The sequence below is a fragment of the Triticum aestivum genome, chromosome 5D (assembly GCF_018294505.1).
Source record: "Triticum aestivum cultivar Chinese Spring chromosome 5D, IWGSC CS RefSeq v2.1, whole genome shotgun sequence".
Taxonomy (NCBI): Eukaryota; Viridiplantae; Streptophyta; class Magnoliopsida; order Poales; family Poaceae; genus Triticum; species Triticum aestivum.
In genome coordinates, this window is record NC_057808.1 from 408,005,738 (window position 1) to 408,024,803 (window position 19,066).

Genomic DNA, 19,066 nt, shown 5'->3' on the forward strand with positions numbered 1-19,066 from the left:
CCACGCCGCGGTTGGAGCATCTTGGTCGCTGAACGCCGTAGCTCCCGGCCACCAAGACCACAACGTCTAGCAGCCGCCACTGGAGCATGCAGGACTGCGGGCCTTCCTCCGTCTTGTGTGCCCAGCCGACCTTGTAGCAGCTCGTGGCAGATCCCATGGTGGAGGCGTTGGGAGGCAACAGAAAGTGCGCTCGAGCGCCGGGACGTCGGAGAACAGGGGCGGCTGGAGGTGCGCATGAGCTTGAGGTGGGTATGGCTAAGCGTGTGCGGGGATGTAGAGAGGGATGAGGCTGGGTCAAAGCTTGGGGAAAAAAATAATGAGTGGATGTGCTTGCTCGAAGGAGCAGATAAGGTGGGAATAGAGCGGTGCCAGATCACGCCTCGCAGGGACCGGCTTAAAGTTCGGCTGGACCGCCGGCCACAAGCGTTTCCCATTTTTTTAAGATGCATAAAAGGTGAAAGAGTTCCACCTTAATTTCATTGAGTGACCAACTTTCCTATACTCGGATAAATATAAAAGAGATATGAACTGAGCATATTGCATTCTTTCTTTGATAAATTAGGGGTCCACATCCATTTTTTTTTGCGATAAGGTCCACATCCATCTTTGCATCAACAGTTTTAACTAACCCATCGTGTATAAACTTAACATGCAAGATTAATCTTCAAATCATATTCCCCCGCAAAAAAAATCTTCAAATCATATTGTTGTTATTACTAAAGCCCACTCACGAAGAGAGATGCACTTTCATTTGCGTAGCAACCCAGCCTCTCCTGGTTGACTCGATCAATCAAATGGCAGCTCTTCTTCCTCTCCGCTGGAATCGATACATCAATGGGATCCGCCATCCTTAATCCCCCTAATCTATCTCCACCGAGAACATCCTCCACCTCGCCCATTGTGGAGTTGAAATTTTTTGTCCACAATTTGAACGAATCTGGATAGAAATTTGAAATGTCGTTTTCTCTTTGGTACTTGTTCATAATTGTCTGAAATTTCAAGAGTGCCATACTATGATTTTTATTGTTTTTCTGTAAAATTTTCACATTTTTCTGGTCAGTTTAATTTTTTAATCAAAATTAAAAAAATCTGGACAGAAATTTGAAATCTGGTCTTCTCTTTGGCCCCTTTTCCAGAATCAGATGAAATCCGAATAGTACACTACTATGATTACACTTAATTTCAGTAAAAAACATTTTTTTTGTGCAGCTTAATTTTTGGACAAGATTTTAATTTTTTTTTTTGGGGCATTCTAGATTGCATCCGGTACCATCGTTTTGTTTTTTGTTTAGGTTTTTTTGGCGTATTCACCCTCTGATTTCTGTCATCTGGAAAGATGGATGTTTATTGTTAATGTTTGGCATTTGGTGGGGCATACGATCAATTGCAATATAAGCTGGGCATTTTGGCCCAGACAGAGTAAAGGGGGGCAAATGATAAATTGACCTTGGTCGTAGTGGTCTCCACAATTCAGATCGGGTCAACCGGCCGTTTTTTTTTATGAAGCCGTTCTTTCTTTGCTGAAAAAAAACCATCATAATAGCCCACATTCGAACCTGATGGGCCGCCAGCCCAGGCGAGCGGTAGCAATCGAATGCTCCCGAACGGTTTTCCAACTCGGCTGGGGAGTCGGGCTGAGTCGAGGATTTGAGGAAGCGAGACTTGGCGGAGAGATCCAGGAAGATGGGGCTCAAGGGGAACAAGCGCTTCGGCGGCGGCGGCGGCCAGCCGCCGGCCAAGCGCCAGGCGGCCGGGAAGGACGGCCCCTCCGAGGAAACCGACGACGGCATCGTCGTTGCCCAGGTGATGGCTCCGCACCCCTCACCAACCTATCGCCCCCTCTCAAAAGGAAGATCCCTAAAACCCTAGACCCGTGGATTTTTTTTTAATTCTTGCACTTCAGATATCGAAGAATAAGAGGGTGGCTGTGAGGAGCTGGAACGGCAAGGTGATGGTCGACATGCGCGAGTTCTACGAAAAGGACGGCAAGAGCCTCCCGACCCGCAAAGGTATCCTGCCATGTCCTTCTTGTTCCGTAACACCCATGGGTGTCAAGTGTCAAAAGTGTGTTGTCTGTTGTGTTGTGTGGTCTCAATTGGATGGGATTGCATTTCCTTGCCCTAGCTCGTACCATGCCCATGTATATATTGTATAAATGTTTGAAACCTGAATGCTGTCTGCCACTCTAGGTAGTGTGTTCACCTGAATGTTTGCTTTTGTGCCTGCGTGTTGTATTGCCCTTCCATAATCCATGTGGATCTGAAATATGTGTATTGTCTGAATGTCAGCACATTGCATTTCTTTCACCTACGTGGAAGGAACACATATGTTGAATCTTGGGGACACCTGATGCATCTAGTGGTCATCAACATAATGTGTGACCCGTATTTTTTTTTATTCTTTGTACTTGGTAATGGTACTCTGTTAAGTGTAAAGCACCCTATTAGGTGAATGTTCTATGAATGAGCAAGTAGGAAGTGCAATAACAAATTATTTCCTTTAACAATCAGTTGGATTATACATCAATGGAACATGTTCAGCCTTGATACGACTTCTCCATCCACTAACATTATAATGGATGGATGTCCATATCTTGAAACAGGCATACAGAAATGAGCATCATTGTGTAACCTTAGAACGCTATGTTGTAAGCTCAAGCAGGTGACGAAAACGGCATTCTGCAAAATACTTATCATAGCTGTCGGTAGAGAGTACCCCCATTTAATCTGTGTGTTACATGTTGACGTTAATCCTTGGACTACCTTTTGTCTCTGCACTTCTTGAATCAGTTGAAAATGCAATATTTGTTCAAATGATAAAGCAGGTGTTCATACTTCCGATTACAAATATTTCATTACGATAGTTGATAGATATAAATGAGCTATAGTCTAATTCTTAGATTTCGTGAGAATATAATAAACTTCTGAATGTGTAACTATGCAGCTGACTTCAGTTTTAAACCCAGAACAAGGTTCCAAGTTCTACTCATTCAGTATCACTAAAGACCAGTTGCCAGAAATGGTACCTTAAATGTGGCTGCATTCTATTGGAATTTAAACTAACACATGGTGGAAAAAAATTGCTTATTTCCCTCCAGCTCAAGCACTATCTGTAATGTTTTCAGTTAAAAAGAATGTACTATCTGTGATAATTGTTCAAGATGATGCTATAGCTTCTTGGCTTATAGTTTTGTTTCCCTTTTTCAGGTATATCGCTCTCAATGGATCAGGTCAGATGCATTTCCATATTTTTTTTATCCTATACGCATAAAGCAAATCTGTTGCCCTGAAAAGATAGATCATGATCCTTCTGAAACGTTAATGCTGCATTAGAATATCTAGTTGCCCGTGTGAAAATTTCTTGGCAAGCTTTAACATCCTTTTTTGAGCCTGAAGATATCACGAACACATCAGAAGATACTCCTACCTTAAAGCTGAATAATCTTAAAGTACCCACCTCTCATGCTGTCTGCTACAGGAACATGATCACAAGTATCTTAATATGTTAAATTATCGTGCACGTACGTCAAGTTCGGGCCTATTACCATATATATATGCCATGATTGTCTTTGTTGGCTGTGATTGACTTGTATAGCGCACTTGTGATCTTTTACTTGGGTTTGCAGCCGCAAGTCCTCACTTCCTTCCTATAACAGCGCACTTGTTTTTTACATGTGCAGTGGAAAATACTGAGGGACAACATCGAAGCTATAGACGAGGCCATCAAGGAGAACACTTAATCGGAGAAGCGGTTAAGGAGATATTGCTGGGCAAAGTTTTTGCTCATTGGCTGCTGAAGTATGCTAGTAGTAGTGTAGGGCTGTTTTCAGTCACACCTTTACCTGGAATGTCGCACTTATGGTCGAATGTAACTACTATTGTCCTGAAGGTGACCTAATGGTAGAATGGTTTAGTTTAGTACCTGTTCTGCCCTTTGTGTGCCTTATCCTATCAATGTGGCATTGCTCTTCGTTTTAGCTCAAAAACTGTTAATTAGTTTGTTGCTTTTCCCCATCATTCTGGGCCATGTTTTTGTAGCAGTGAAAATTCAAGCCCCATAACTCCATAAGGTATCATTCAGTTAGCCCATAGGGATCTGGTCCAAATCCCAGTTTTTTTAGGGGTATCACCAAGCTTTATTCATCAAACTCCAGATGGAGGGGGATACAAAAAGGGTCATGCGGTTGAACCAACCAAACATGTCTCCCTGGTTCGAGAGAATTAGAAAACTTGGCTAACCTATCGGCGTCTGCATTAGCAGCTCGGCCTTCAAACTGAAAAGTACAATTGAAAGCTACAGCTGCTGTCTAATTTCTTTAATAATGGCTTCATAAGCTCCATCACTTCCCTTCCCAATATCAGCTACAGCTCGCTGTCAGAGGCCACAACAAAGCGGCAACATCTGTTACCCCCTTCACAACCAGCGCTGAGCTGCCAACAAAGTTGCCCAGTGAATCCCTACAGACGGCCGCAGCTGAGCCTGTTGCTTGGTCCAAATCCCAGCTGAACCCTATGGTTTCGCCCTGCCTGGGTTTGAAATGGACAAGGTAGAAGCTCAGTCTACCTTTTTTTTAAACCCGGTCAGTATATAACCCTGGCCTAGCCCATTCCAAATTCCTGTGTTCCACCGTGGTAAAATCGTCTCTCAATATATTTGGACTCGATATGTGGGCGAAAGGTGGACACATAATCTTCTGTTAGGTCGGACATCATGTGTGTATTACTCTAAAATGTACGGTTAGCACATGAAATATTGTGTGCTACCTTTTTTCACTGATGAAAGACGTTTTAGCAGAATTAGTGGATAGCGTGTGTAATAGTTAACACAAAGACAAACAAGGTTTTGTCAATATACAACTTGACCATTAGGAAAGATGTGGAGAGGCCTTTTTGGATTTTGCAAGCCTAATTTGGGCTTGGTTTTGGGATCAAGAGATCCTTTGATACATCATTACGGTCTGCTGATCATGCTCAAAATGATCATTAAGAATGAGCGTGAAAAAGATTTGAATTACACGTTCTATGAACTCATGGGGAAATCAGTGTAGCCGTGTAGAAGGAAAAACCGAATGCGATGCTTTCTTGAGGCCTACCATGGCATTCGGGATCCTGGTATGTACGAAGATCTTCAAGAATATCTCACGGGAAGTGGTGGACATGGCATTGGGAACAACATCCCTAGTTTTACTTCTATGTTTGTTGTATTATGTGATGAACTATGTAAGAATTTGATGTTATGTTTGTAGTATTTGTTTTGGATTCATTTGAGATGATTTTGATATGAATATGTTTCAATATGTATGCAATTCGAGTGCCCTATTTTATTGCAACTGTTGGAGCAGTTAGTGTCCTACTATATGGCTACCGTTGGAGAAACAAATTCAGGTGATATAAAATCTTTGGTTCCTAATAACAATTTGTTGATGCCCTATTATAAGGTTATTGTTGGAGATGCCCTGACTGCCTCACTTCTAATCCAGTCGACGATGAGCTGCGACATCTGGATGTGGACACGCTCGCCTCCTAGTTCTCCTGTTCAGGAGTCTCGCTGCCTCGGTTTATTCTACTAGTTGAACTTGATTTGATCAGAAGTTCAAAACTGCAGTTTAGCTTCTTGAAAATGCAACTGCGTCGGTATATGGGATTAATATTCAGTGCATAGTACATTACAGAATGCTAAATGTGAATGGTAATTCAGTTTCATCTCATGTTGTACTTGTACGCGGAATTCTTGGCCTTGGTCTGAAGAATGTTGAATGTTTAACTGAAAGGAACTGTGGGCCTTGGTCTAAAGAATGTTGAATGTTTAGCCGAATGGTGCATTTTAGTTTCAATGTAACACACGGGGTTGAGCCAAATAATAATAACAAATTTGGTGCATGGATTGGGATGACCTACTGCTAATTAAGAACTCAAAATAGAAGACTCCATGGAAAATATAACAGACCGAGTTACATCACAGATCTCAAAGAGAAGGGAAATTACAACCAGATCCTCTAGATACACATGTTGAGAAGAGAAAGATCAAAGTTTGAAACTTCGCGACATCAAATATGATCAAACTCTGTAGGTTCTTGCAAGTTTTCATAACAAAATTTCATGTAGAGCACCTCGAATATCATGAGTTTCAGATTTCAGTGCTAAAAGTGCTCAAAACTTCAAGCATTGAAATTTTTTCTTGCGTAGAGCTCCTCAAATGTTTTTTGTCATGAAAACTTGCAAGAACCTGCAAAGTTTGATCATGTTTGATGTTGCAAAGTTTCATAGTTTTTTAATTTGTTTTCTTTTTTAATTTACTATTCATAGAGGGTGTAGGGAACCCGGGAACTGAAAAACCACTCTCATGTTAAGAATCATAACACGCCAGAAGCTTCAACTCGAATTGCCATATCCATGCAAAGTGCCGACCACACATCTAGCGAAGAGCCTCACCGACCAGCGTCGAGCGCTTGCGAATCAGCCATGGATGCCACTAGTGAGGAAAGGACGAAGCCAAAACCAACTGCCTCCGAGGATGGTGAAAGAAACCAACAGAGCCAATGGAAATGTCTAAGCTCAAGCTCTGGAGGACAAGCTGAAGACCTAGACCGGAGCCGAGAAATAAGGTTGTGCACTTGCTCCAATCGGTCATACATTAGATTGTGGTGTAGTAGTTAGCACTCCTACTATGCAACCAATGCGGGAGGATCGATCCATTGCAGAGATCGCGCCGCTAATATGCGCCAAAGTTTGCAAGCGCCACCGTAAATCATGTCGTGTCCGTAATGGCATGTATGATCACGCGTGGATCGCCGAAATCACCTGCGCGCTATGCCCATCGGCCACCATATCCAGTATGTGCACCTGCGTCTCCTCGGATCAGTCAAGCTCGACGACTCCCCCGACTGCCTGCATTGGCGAAGGACCACCAATGGGATCTACTCCGCCATGTTTGAGGGAGCGATCACCTCACCCAATTGGCGCATAACTTGGCAGTCTTTGGGTGCCACTTCGCATCAAATTCTTCTTGTGGCTGGCTCTACAGGGACGGTGCTAGACTGCCGACCGTTTAGCCCGCCACAGACTTCCTCATGAGCACATTGCCCTCTTTGCGATCAAGAGGCGGATACCATGCAACACCCGACCATCGGCTGCAACACATCACGCCAGGTATGGCACGAGATCCTGGCTTGGTGTCGTATCCCAATCCCTCCTCCGAGCCCCGACAATGAGTTCATGGCTTGGATCTCCTCGGCCATTGCAACTTCCACTGCATCTCTCCGTCGAGGCGTTGCTACCTTAGCCATCCTCACGACCTAGACTCCCTGAAAGCTGAGAAACGACTGTGTGTTCAACGGGGCTCACCCATGTGCCCACCGCATAGTACAGGTGATCCAGGAGGAGGCTCACCTGTGGGCGCGTGCCGGCACTAGAGGCTTAGCCAATATCATCCTCGAGACCTGAATTTCTATAGTTTGTGGGACATGTAGCCCACGTCTTTGCTACACGTTGGCCGCTTGCTCGTGCCATCCCCGTGTACGCGCCTGCAAGCTGCGTGTTGAAACGTGATATCTTTATATTTATTTCCGACTGATTCTCCTATTATCTCTAGCCTTGTATAGATTGATCTCTAGAGATATTTAGGGTTAGTTGGCTTGTCACGCAAGACACCACCTGTATATATTGTAACCGACTTCGATGGAATACAATTGAGTTGCATCCTATAGTCTTCTACATGGTATCAGTTTTCTACCGATCTCTCTCGCTTCCGCTCTAGGCTGCCGCCGCGTCTCATGCCGCCGTCGCCCCTCTCTCCCTGCCGCCGCCGCCTGTTCCACACGCCGCCGCCGCCGCACCAAAACCCTAACCCTCCTACGCCGCCGCCGCCGCTGCCACTCCTCCTATAGCAGCCGCCGCCGCCGCCACACCAAACCCTAAACCCTATCACGCCGCCGCCGCTACTCCCTCCTCTGCAGCCGTCGCCGCCGCCTCTCCCTACCACTCTCCAGCCGACGCCACCACCATGTCTCGCTCCAAACCCGACATCTCCGACGCCGGCTCCTTCGCCGGTGCTGCCTTCACCTCCGATCGCCTCAACGAACTCCACATCAAAGACCACGTTCCCGTCGTCCTCGACCTCGACTCTCCTTCCTACAACGCATGGCGCACCTACTTCGCGCTCCTCTTCCGCTCCTTCCGCCTCATCGAGCATGTTGATGGCAGCGTCGACATCCGCGACATGAAGGACGACGGCGAGTGGCTTGCTGTGGATGCCTGCATCGTCAAGTGGCTTTTTCTCACCATGTCTCCAGGTCTCTTCAACATGGTGAACTCCCGTGATCCGTCGGCGTACGCTATGTGGACACGGCTGTGCGACCTCTTCCTCGACAATCAACTCCAGCGCCGTGTCTTCCTCCAAGGTGATTTTTTCACCATGCAGCAAAACGATCTCTCGATCGACGAGTACTGCACGCGGATGAAGGTTCTCGCGGACGAGCTCCGCGACGTTGGCATGAACATCGACGACTCCGTCCTCCTCACCAACCTCCTTCGCGGCCTCCACCCCGACCTCGGCCAATCCACCGCCAACCTCTCCCTCATCACGCCGACGTACGCCAAGGCGGTCACGTATCTTCGCATGGAGGAGAAGCGTCTTCGTCACGCGGCGCGGCAAGCTCCTCTCGCCGCCCTCCACGCCGGCACTGTCAAGGGGCCCGCCGCCCTCCCGCAGCGTCCCCGCGCGCCGGCTCCACAGCCGCCCGCCACCCCCTGACCAGGGTCGCCAGAAGAGGCGGGGAGGTCGCGACGGCCGAGGCCGCAACGGCGGCTCCTCCCGCTCCTGCTCAGGCCGCGGCACCCCCGCCCTGGCTCACGGGGTACAACCCCTGGACGGGGGTGGTGCACGCCTACTCGATGCCCCTTCCGCGGGCGCCTGCTCCGGGCCTACTTGGCCCTCGCCCGGGTCTTCATCAGGCCCTCTTGGCCGCGCCGGGTGGCTCCGAACCCGGCGGCTCTTCAGCATACAACGGGACCATGGCTCACGGCGCTGCCATGTCACCTCCCTATGGCGCTGCACCGACCGGCTACACCTACGACCCGGCGCTCCTAGCCGCCCTCCACGCCGCCCCTTCCCCAAGCAACTACTCCGGCGGCGGGGACTGGTACATGGACACAGGCGCCGCTGCTCATATGGCGTCGAACCCGGGTATCCTCTCTCGTGTCTCTCCGTACCCTCTTTTTTCTCGCATCGTTGTTGGTGATGGATCTACGCTTCCCATCACCCACCACGGCGCGTCCTCCCTCCCTCTCTCATCATCTTCCTTACCTCTCAATAACGTGCTTGTGTCTCCATCCTTAATCAAAAATTTATGTTCTGTCCGTACTCTTACTCGTGAACATCCTGTTACCGTTGAGTTTGACAAACATGGTTTTTCTGTCAAGGATGCCCACTCCCGGAAGGTTCTGCACCGATGTGATTCCCCCGGCGATCTTTACCCGTGTGGCCAATCGACAAGCAGTGGTCCCGTCGCTCTCCACGCCGACGTCTCTCTCTGGCATGCTCGTCTTGGCCATCCCGGCGCCGACGCTCTTCATAAAGTTTTGCAGACTTTTCCTTTTTCATGTAATAAATCGGAGGCACACACTTGTCATGCCTGTCGCATAGGAAAACACGTTCGTTTGCCGTTTTCAACTTCATCATCAATTGCTACTTTTCCCTTTGATGTTATTCACTGTGATGTTTGGACAGTGCCTAGCAATTCGGGTTTATCATATTACCTTGTGATTTTGGATGACTTTTCTCATTTCACTTGGACCTTTCCGTTGCGCCGCAAATCCGACGTCGCTTCCTCCCTTCATGCTTTTTACGCCTATGTTGCCACCCACTTTCACCGCACCATTGCCCATCTTCAAACCGACAACGGAAAGGAATTTGATAACCTCGCTTTTCGCACCCTTTTATCCACTCATGGCACCATTTTTCGCCTCACATGTCCATACACATCTCAGCAAAACGGTCGCACCGAACGTGTTCTCCGTACTCTTAATGAGAGTGTTCGCGCATTGCTCTTCCACGCACACATGCCTGCTCGGTTTTGGCCCGATGCTCTCGCCACAGCTACCCTTCTTCTTAACATCCGGCCTTGCAAACCCCGATGGAACTACACCCCTCATCACCTCTTATTCGGGTCACCTCCGTCATATGATGATCTTCATGTTTTCGGTTGCCTTTGTTATCCTAATATCACCGCCACGACACCACATAAGCTGGCGCCTCGCTCCATCGCTTGTGTCTTTCTTGGCTACCAACCAAACACAAAAGGCTTCCGTTGCTACGACCCGGAGTCCCATCGTGTGATCGTGTCTAGGCACGTTTATTTTGATGAGGTTGTTTTCCGTTTCAGCAGGCAGCGTCGCGTCCCTCGCCATCTCTGGACGCCTCTCCTCGACGGACTCGTGGAGCCCTTGCGCTCCCACCACCTCGCCGGTCGGGCGCGGTTGCGGCCTCGTCACCCGCCGTCTTGTCGCCCTCGGCGCTTCCTCCGCTGACTCAGGAGGAGTCGGCCTCCATGGCCTCGCCGAGCCCCCGCCTCTTGGCTCTGGAGGAGCCGGCCTCCCAGGCCTCGCCGGGCCGCCGCCCCTCGGCTCTGGCGGAGTCGAGCGCGCCCCCAGCTGGGCTCTCGGGCGCCTCGTCGGCTCAGGAGAAGCCGACCACTTCGGGCCCGACTGCGCCCTCATCGCCGTCTACGACCGAGCCCTCTGGCTCCTTGTCGGCTCTAGAGGAGCCGGCCCTCTCGGCCCCGTCGGCCGGGCCTTCTCATGTCTCGCCAACGCCCTCGACATCAACACCTGTGGCCTCGCCACCATCTTCATCGTCATCCGAGCCGGCTGTTGTGGTCCCTCGGCGCCGCGGTCCACGCCCGCCTCCCCCGCCGCCTCACCATCATATGGTGACGCGCGCCAAGGCCGGTGTGCACCAGCCGAATCCGCACTACCACAACCTCAGCGTCACAACCCTCTCTCCGGTTCCGCGATCGGTGTGTTCTGCGTTGAGTGATCCGCATTGGACCACCGCTATGCGCGCTAAGTACGATGCTCTTGTCGCCAACCGGACTTGGACCCTCATTCCTCGTCCGCCTAGAGCGAACGTCATCTCGGGCAAGTGGGTTTTTTCGTCACAAACTCCTCCCGGACGGTTCTCTGGACAGGTACAAGGCTCGCTGGGTTGTCCGTGGATTTGCACAACGTGCTGGTGTTGACTTCTCTGAGACTTTCTCCCCGGTCGTCAAACCCGCCACGATTCGTGTGGTGCTTCAGCTGGCTGCCTCTCGTCACTGGCCCGTACATCAGCTCGACATCAATAACGCTTTTTTGTACGGCCATCTTCATGAGCGAGTCCTCTGTCAGCAGCCGACTGGGTTCGTTGACCCTCAGCGACCGGATGATGTCTGCATGTTGTCACGGTCATTATATGGCCTCAAACAGGCCCCGCGTGCCTGGTACCAGCGCATCACCGGGTTCCTTGGTCTTCTCGGGTTTCGCAGCACAACCTCTGACACGTCGCTGTTCGTGCTCCATCGGGCTGATCATGTGGCTATGCTTCTGCTCTATGTTGATGATATTGTCATCACTGCCTCCCGAGCGGATCTTCTTCGCGACATCATTGGTCGTCTCGGTTCTGAGTTTCGGCTGAAGGATCTTGGAGCGTTGCACTTCTTTCTCGGCATTAATGTGCGACGTGATGCCACTGGGTTCTTTCTGCATCAGGGACAGTACGCTCTTGATCTTCTGGACCGTGCCGGCATGACTGACTGCAAGCCAGCCGCCACACCTGCTGAGGCCAAGCCGAAGCTCTCCGCCACCGCTGGCCAGCCTGCCACCGACGCCGCTCTTTACCGCAGCATTGTGGGCGCTCTTCAGTACCTCACGCTCACCAGACCAGACATTCAGTTCGCGGTGCAGCAAGTTTGCTTGCATATGCACTCGCCCCGTGATGTTCACTGGTCTTTGGTCAAGCGCATTCTTCGGTACATTCGTGGCACCCCGACCTACGGTCTTCGTCTCCGTGCATCCGCCTCGACTGAGCTTCTTGCTTATACTGACGCGGATTGGGCTGGCTGTCCAGACACTCGACGTTCCACGTCTGGCTATTGTGTCTTCTTCGGTGACTCTCTGGTCTCCTGGTCCTCTAAACGGCAGCCTACTGTCTCCCGTTCGAGTGCTGAGGCCGAGTACCGAGCTGTCGCCAACGTCGTTGCGGAGACTTGTTGGCTTCGTCATCTTCTCGGTGAGCTTCGGATTTCTCTTCCGAAGGCTACTGTGGTCTTCTGTGACAACGTGTCGGCCACCTATCTCGCGGCTAATCCGGTGCAGCACAAGCGCACCAAACACATTGAGCTCGATGTTCACTTTGTGCGCGAGAAGGTTCAGTTGGGTCAGCTTCGTGTTCTTCATGTTCCGACCACTCAACAGTTTGCCGACATCATGACCAAGGGATTGCCTACCGCTGCATTCCAGGAGTTTCGTTCCAGTCTTTGCATCGCCGACGCCGACGCTTCGACTGCGGGGGGTGTTGAAACGTGATATCTTTGTATTTATTTCCGACTGATTCTCCTATTATCTCTAGCCTTGTATAGATTGATCTCTAGAGATATTGTAGGGTTAGTTGGCTTGTCACGCAAGACACCACATGTATATATTGTAACCGACTCCGATGGAATACAATTGAGTTGCATCCTCTAGTCTTCTACACTGCCCACCTGTATGATACACTTGTATTTCTATCCTTCTACCAATGCAATGATACGCAAAGCTTTTGCGTATTCGCAAAAAAAGAGTTAGCAGGTAGCACTCCTGCTTGTGGTGCCGCCAACTAAACATGGTTTCTTTCCACAGGATCCACTATTTCTAACAAATATCAACGGAATTTGGGACCACGTCTCACAAACAGTCCATGAAGTCATATTATTCCCTTTTAGAAACAAAGACTCGAGAAGATTTCGGTTTTGAATTAACAAATTCATCAACCGTTCAAGATTACAGCGAGCTATAACTTACAAACAAAAATAAATTGATGATGCAACTCCAAGCAGCGGATGCGGAGTGCTGAAGAAAAGTTTTCAGACCACAAATAAAGAAGAAAAAGCTACAGCCTCAAGGCCATCTTCCAGCTTAGTGGTCACATCATATCAGAGGAAGAGACATAAGTCTTGAGGGGAGTCACGCCATCGTAAATGGATCCCACCTTCATTCACTCACAAGTTGGTGGTGCAAGATCTCAGTGAAGGAAATATGCCCTAGAGGCAATAATAAAGTTGTTATTTATATTTCCTTATATCATGATAAATGTTTATTATTCATGCTAGAATTGTATTAACCGGAAACTTAATACATGTGTGAATACATAGACAAACAGAGTGTCACTAGTATGCCTCTACTTGACTAGCTCGTTGAATCAAAGATGGTTAAGTTTCCTAGCCATAGACATGAGTTGTCATTTGATTAACGGAATCACATCCGTAGAGAATGATGTGATTGACTTGACCCATTCTGTTAGCTTAGCACTTGATCGTTTAGTATATTGCTATTGCTTTCTTCATGACTTATACATGTTCCTATGACTATGAGATTATGCAACTCCCGAATACTGGAGGAACACTTTGTGTGCTACCAAACGTCACAACGTAACTGGGTGATTATAAAGGTGCTCTACAGGTGTCTCCGATGGTACTTGTTGAGTTGGCATAGATCAAGATTAGGATTTGTCACTCCGATTGTCGGAGAGGTATCTCTGGGCCCTCTCGGTAATGCACATCACTATAAGCCTTGCAAGCAATGTGACTAATGAGTTAGTTGCGGGATGATGCATTACGGAACGAGTAAAGAAACTTGCCGGTAACGAGATTGAACTAGGTATTGAGATACCGGCGATCAAATCTCGGGCAAGTAACATACCGATGACAAAGGGAACAACGTATGTTGTTATGCGGTTTGACCGATAAAGATCTTTGTAGAATATGTGGGAGCCAATATGAACATCCAGGTTCCGCTATTGGTTATTGACCGGAGACATGTCTCGGTCATGTCTACATAGTTCCCGAACCCGTAGGGTCCGCACGCTTAACGTTCGGTGACGATCGGTATTATGAGTTTATGTGTTTTGATGTTCCGAAGATAGTTCGGGGTCCCGGATGTGACCACGGACATGACGAGGAGTCTCGAAATGGTCGAGATATAAAGATTGATATATTGGACGGCTATATTCGGACACCGGAAGTGCTCCAGGTGATTTCAGAGAAAACCGGAGGGTTAGGGGGGAACTAATGGGCCACATGGGCCTTAGTGGAGAGAGAGAGGGAAGGCCGCGCGCCCCTCACCCTCTGGTCCGAATTGGACTAGGGAAGGGGGGCGGCGCCCCCCTTTCCTTCTCCCTCTTCTCCTTCCTTTCCCCCTCCTAGTAGGACTAGGAAAGGGGAGTCCTACTCCTACTAGGAGGAGGACTCCTCCTCTCCTGGCGCGCCCCAAGGGCCGGCCCCCCTTGCTCCTTTATATACGGGGGCAGGGGCACCCTAGAACACACAAGTTGATCATTGATCCCTTAGCCGTGTGCAGTGCCCCCTCCACCATAATCCACCTCGGTCATATCGTCGTAGTGCTTAGGCGAAGCCCTGCGCCGGTAGCTTCATCATCACCATCATCACGCTGTCGTGCTGACGAAGCTCTCCCTCGACACTCTGCTGGATCGTGAGTTCGTGGGACGTCACCGAGCCAAACGTGTGCAGATCGCGGAGGTGCCATACTTTCGGTACTAGGATCGGTCGATCGTGAAGACGTATGACTACATCAACCGTGTATAACGCTTCCTCTTACGGTCTACGAGGGTACATGGACAACACTCTCCCCTCTCATTTCTATGCATCACCATTGTGACACCCCAAAATTTTGGCCTTTGTTTTTATTTATTAAAATGTTGCCAGGAAATAAAACTTTTCCAATTGTCAAGTTTTACCTTTTGTGATTTTGGATTTTATACCTCTTGTGTGAAAAAACCTTCAAAGGTATTGTTGGACTTGATTTCTCTCTATAATAAAACAATTATTTATCAGTGGATTCAAATGTTGCAAGATTTATCTCTTCAAAGCTTTCTTCCTTTAAAATGGTTTCTTTTGCATTTGGGGCTCCTTTTTGCACTGCAACCATTTGATAAATGCTTCTAAAAATTCCACCAAAATTTGGGGATGTCATGTGATGTTCCCACATCACTTTTATGCAAAAATACCTTTTGACCATTGGAGATTTTGAGCTCTACTCCAACTTTTCCAATCTGGTCCAGTAGGCACTTTTGCACTACAACCCATTTAAATATTCTTCTAAAAATTCTTCCAAGTGTTTGGAGATGTCAGTGGATGCATACCATTCATCTTCAAGCAAAAACCCAGTAATGTTCTTTGAAAAATTTAAGTGAATCATCTTCATTTCCATTCTGGTCCAGATTGGTGATTTGTACTGCAACCATTTTTTATTTTGCTCTAATACCTTTGAGCTTTTTTCCTACCTATAGCCCTCCCTACCAAACTCTTAAGTCCAGGAGATTGGGCTCATTGGAGGTTTTGAAATGCATGTTCTAAACCCTTTTTCTTTCTGCCCAAAACTGGAGTTTTGCAAAGCTTGCACTGAGAACTTCCTGTCTTTGCCAAACTAACCTTACCACCATCTCCTGCATCTAAAGAGACACTGATCTGGAGATTTTGGCCACTCCAAGAGTTGCCTAAGTGCATATGGCATTCTGTCGAACACATGGTGTGCACAGTCATTTTTGGCAAGCTCTCTGGTTTGCATTGTGGACTTGAACCCCTGACCTACCCACCTTGTCCACTGAGTGCCTTGTTACCCCTACCTCCATCCTGTGCAGTGCCAGCTCCACCCTCGAGCTCTAGAGCGCGCTGGCATTTCGTCGAACAGGTGCCGTGCGTGCTCTGGGCGCGCCCAGAGCGCACGTTTTGCACGCGTGCGCACTACGCCGACACGCCGCACTGCCGCCATCGTCGCGTCCCATCTCTGACCCCTGCTCGCCTGCCGCACCCCGCCACGCACTCGCCCTCTCTCCAGTACACTCCAAGCTCGCCCTGGCACCCTACAGCACCGCCTTGGCAGCACGCCGGCGTCGGCAGCAGATTCCGCCGCGGACGGCGCCGCCCAAACCACCAGCGCGCGCCAGCTGCCTCAGAGCACAGGCCGTGCTTATCCTCCCGCTCGTCGACACGCTTTCGTCGCCGCCACGATGCCCTGCCACTACAGGAAAGTGGTCACCGACGATCTTATCTTCTGCCGCCGCGGAGCCAGCCTCGTCACGCTATAAAAGGGAACCCCGAGCCCCTCCGAGCACTCACGCGACATCAGACCCACCCCGTAGAGCTTCCCACGCAGTAGATCGACCTGTAGTGGCCGTCTTCCTCAACTCCGGCCAGCTCGGCCGCCGCCAAACTCCGGTGCGATTCGTCGCAGCCGGCCACCCTTTCGCCAATCCAGCGCCACCAAGAACTTCCCCGTAAGCTTGCGGACCTGCCCAGCTACCCAACTTCGGTCGGAGACCATCGGAGCACCAAAGTCACTTCACCACAGTAGCTTTTCTCCGCCGCGGAGCTCGCCGCCGGCGATTCCCTCCACCTCCGACGACCCATCAACCACCCTAAGGACCGCCTCGGTCTAGCCGTTCCATCCCCGCCCTTGGATGCCCGTGAGGTGCTGCCGTTCGTCGACGGCGATCACCGGAGCTTCGCTCCCGTCGGGCAGAAGAAAGGAGAAGGAGGGAAGAAACGGTCAAACCTGACCAGTAGGCCCTCTGGACCCACTGTCAGTGACCCGCGCGACCGCTCCCTCTGTTTAAGTGGTGGCGCAAAACCCCGCGTACGTTTTCTCTGCTGCGAAAGCGTATTTTGCCCGAAGCGTTTTCCTCTTTCTGTTTTTAAATAACAGAAGTTTGACTAATCTTTGACTGGCTATAACTTTTAAAATAAAACTCCAAATGAGTTGATTCTTTTTCCTACCTCCCTCAAATTTCATCTAGTTTATTTTAAGATTTATTTCAAAAATATTTGAGACAACTTTTGGTACTGTGTTTGAAATATTTGTTATTTGTGTATTTTGCAAAATAGGATTTTTGGAGGAAAAAGAAAGCTTCCAATAAGTGCATCCTTTGCATACTCTTGAAGGCAAGCATTTCTGAACTCTGGCATAATATTTTGTTGTGGTGTTTGGATGCGGTCGCAACACCTTTTGACTTGAAGTATGTGATAGCTTTATGTATCGATATGGTCTCGTGCATGAGTGCACTTTGGAGTTGTTTTGTGATCAACAATGGATACACTAGTGATTTGGGTCATCCTCGTGAGCTTCTCTTGCACAGCGGTAGGAAGCCGGGAAAGTCGTGGTCTTGGGTAGACACGAGCTTGTCCCTAATCCCTCGTCGAGACGAGTATGCCCGGCATAGCATGGTGAGGCTCGAGGAGTGGTGATTTATTTCACTAGTGGTAATATTGTTGGTGGATACTTGGACCACCTGAGTCGGTTGTAGACCGAGTATGGATCAATAGCTTCCTTTTGTTGGTACCACCACTTGTTCCTGCAGGGGACAGGGTATGGTTCAGTAGGTTGTCGACCCCTTTCCAAAGCACACACCGTACAGAGAGGCCGTGATGAAGGTCCCGTGGCCACGGATTAAAGCCTGTCATTCGGTCCGGGGGCATGGGTGTTTTCGGTTGTAGCCGAAGGGGATAGCTTCCCCAGTTTGCGCGCGGTATAAATTTTGTGATCCCATGCTACGTCGAGGTTGTAGCCTCCCCACTTAGAGTTTTGCTTGGCAGGTGTCGTGGGTGATTCCAGACACTGGTGAGTTAAGCTGGTGTGTGCAGGTCAGGCGTGTTTTCAATCAAAAGACCATAGACGGAATTAGTCCCGAGGGGCTAAGTAATCCCGTTACTCGTGGAAAATGGTACTCCCTCTGCAGAGGATATATCCTGTTGGATAGTCATGTTCTTGAGTAAGGATCACAGTCTGAGTTGAATCTCGGTAACGGTATTCGGATGGAGAACGATTTAACTAGAACTCTGTAACGGTATTCGGATGGAGAAACGGCTAGCTGAATCGTAGTGACGGTATTCGGATGGAGATACGGCTTGATTTAATTATCAGTTTTCGGATGGAGAAACGACTGTACTAAATATTGTTTATGATTATGGCACCTATGGATTATGATCTTTATTATTTTGGACTAACCATTTATATTGCGTATATTATTGAGTATCCCTGGGACGGTTCTACCTCCTGGATATTCACTATGATTATTCTCTTATAAGCCCTTTCTGTGGCGTCGCTCAGACGCCCGACTGCGGCATGCTTGTTGTTCATTTATCTTTTATAAACCCCTTATGTGGTGTCGCCCCGACGCCCGACTGCGGCATTATTATTTCTGCATTTTCCGCTCGAGGAGTCTTTCAGACACTCGTTTGGCACCAGTATTACTATTCTGCATTTTCCGCTCGAGGAGTCTTTCAGACACTCGTTTGGCACCAGTATTACTATTCTGCATTTTCCGCTCGAGGAGTCTTTCAGACACTCGTTTGGCACCCAGTATTTTGTTTTGGTATATTTTTAACCATATGTGTGCATCTTGGTCTTTCGTATATTTCGTGACAGACATGTGATCATCTAATTAACCCGGAGCATGTCTGATATATTATACCCGTGTTCTTTATGTTTGCGAGTACATTCAAACGTACTCACTGGCTTGTCCCTGGCTATTGTCTTGGCCAGATTCCTTGCTCGGAGTTAAGCATCGCGGTGACAACCTCGGAACCTACGCGTTGACGTTTGCAGCCTCGCGAAGATAGGAGTTATCCTGGTCAGCTGTTCTTGTGGGAAATGGAGTCCCATAGACGCAAATGTACCCAATCGCTTCCGCCCTCAATCATTAGAAACCAAATGTTGTACTCCTAGACCTGAATGGTCTTGTACTACATATTTTTGTACTTGCTTGGATTTCCTTGTATCAAGTTGGTGCCTCATCAGCTAACAGTAATCCTGGGGCTGGT

General features: G+C 48.8%; 1 protein-coding gene across 1 annotated transcript; it reads left to right on the top strand.

Annotated features, from left to right (window-relative positions):
* Window positions 1-1,608: 1,608 nt before the first annotated feature.
* On the top strand, window positions 1,609-3,976 carry LOC123125161 (RNA polymerase II transcriptional coactivator KIWI). Its single transcript, XM_044545692.1, has 4 exons — window positions 1,609-1,803; window positions 1,904-2,009; window positions 3,207-3,229; window positions 3,680-3,976. The coding sequence occupies exons 1-4, from the start codon at window positions 1,684-1,686 to the stop codon at window positions 3,737-3,739; spliced, it is 309 nt and encodes a 102-aa protein (XP_044401627.1). The 5' UTR covers window positions 1,609-1,683; the 3' UTR covers window positions 3,740-3,976.
* Window positions 3,977-19,066: the final 15,090 nt, after the last annotated feature.

Excerpts from the sequence above, each read along its gene's own strand:
- LOC123125161 (XM_044545692.1), top strand. The coding sequence starts at position 1,684 with ATGGGGCTCAAGGGGAACAAGCGCTTCGGCGGCGGCGGCGGCCAGCCG. Across the intron at positions 1,804-1,903 it reads ACGGCATCGTCGTTGCCCAG|ATATCGAAGAATAAGAGGGT; the intron begins GTGATGGCTCCG and ends CTTGCACTTCAG. Across the intron at positions 3,230-3,679 it reads TATCGCTCTCAATGGATCAG|TGGAAAATACTGAGGGACAA; the intron begins GTCAGATGCATT and ends TTACATGTGCAG.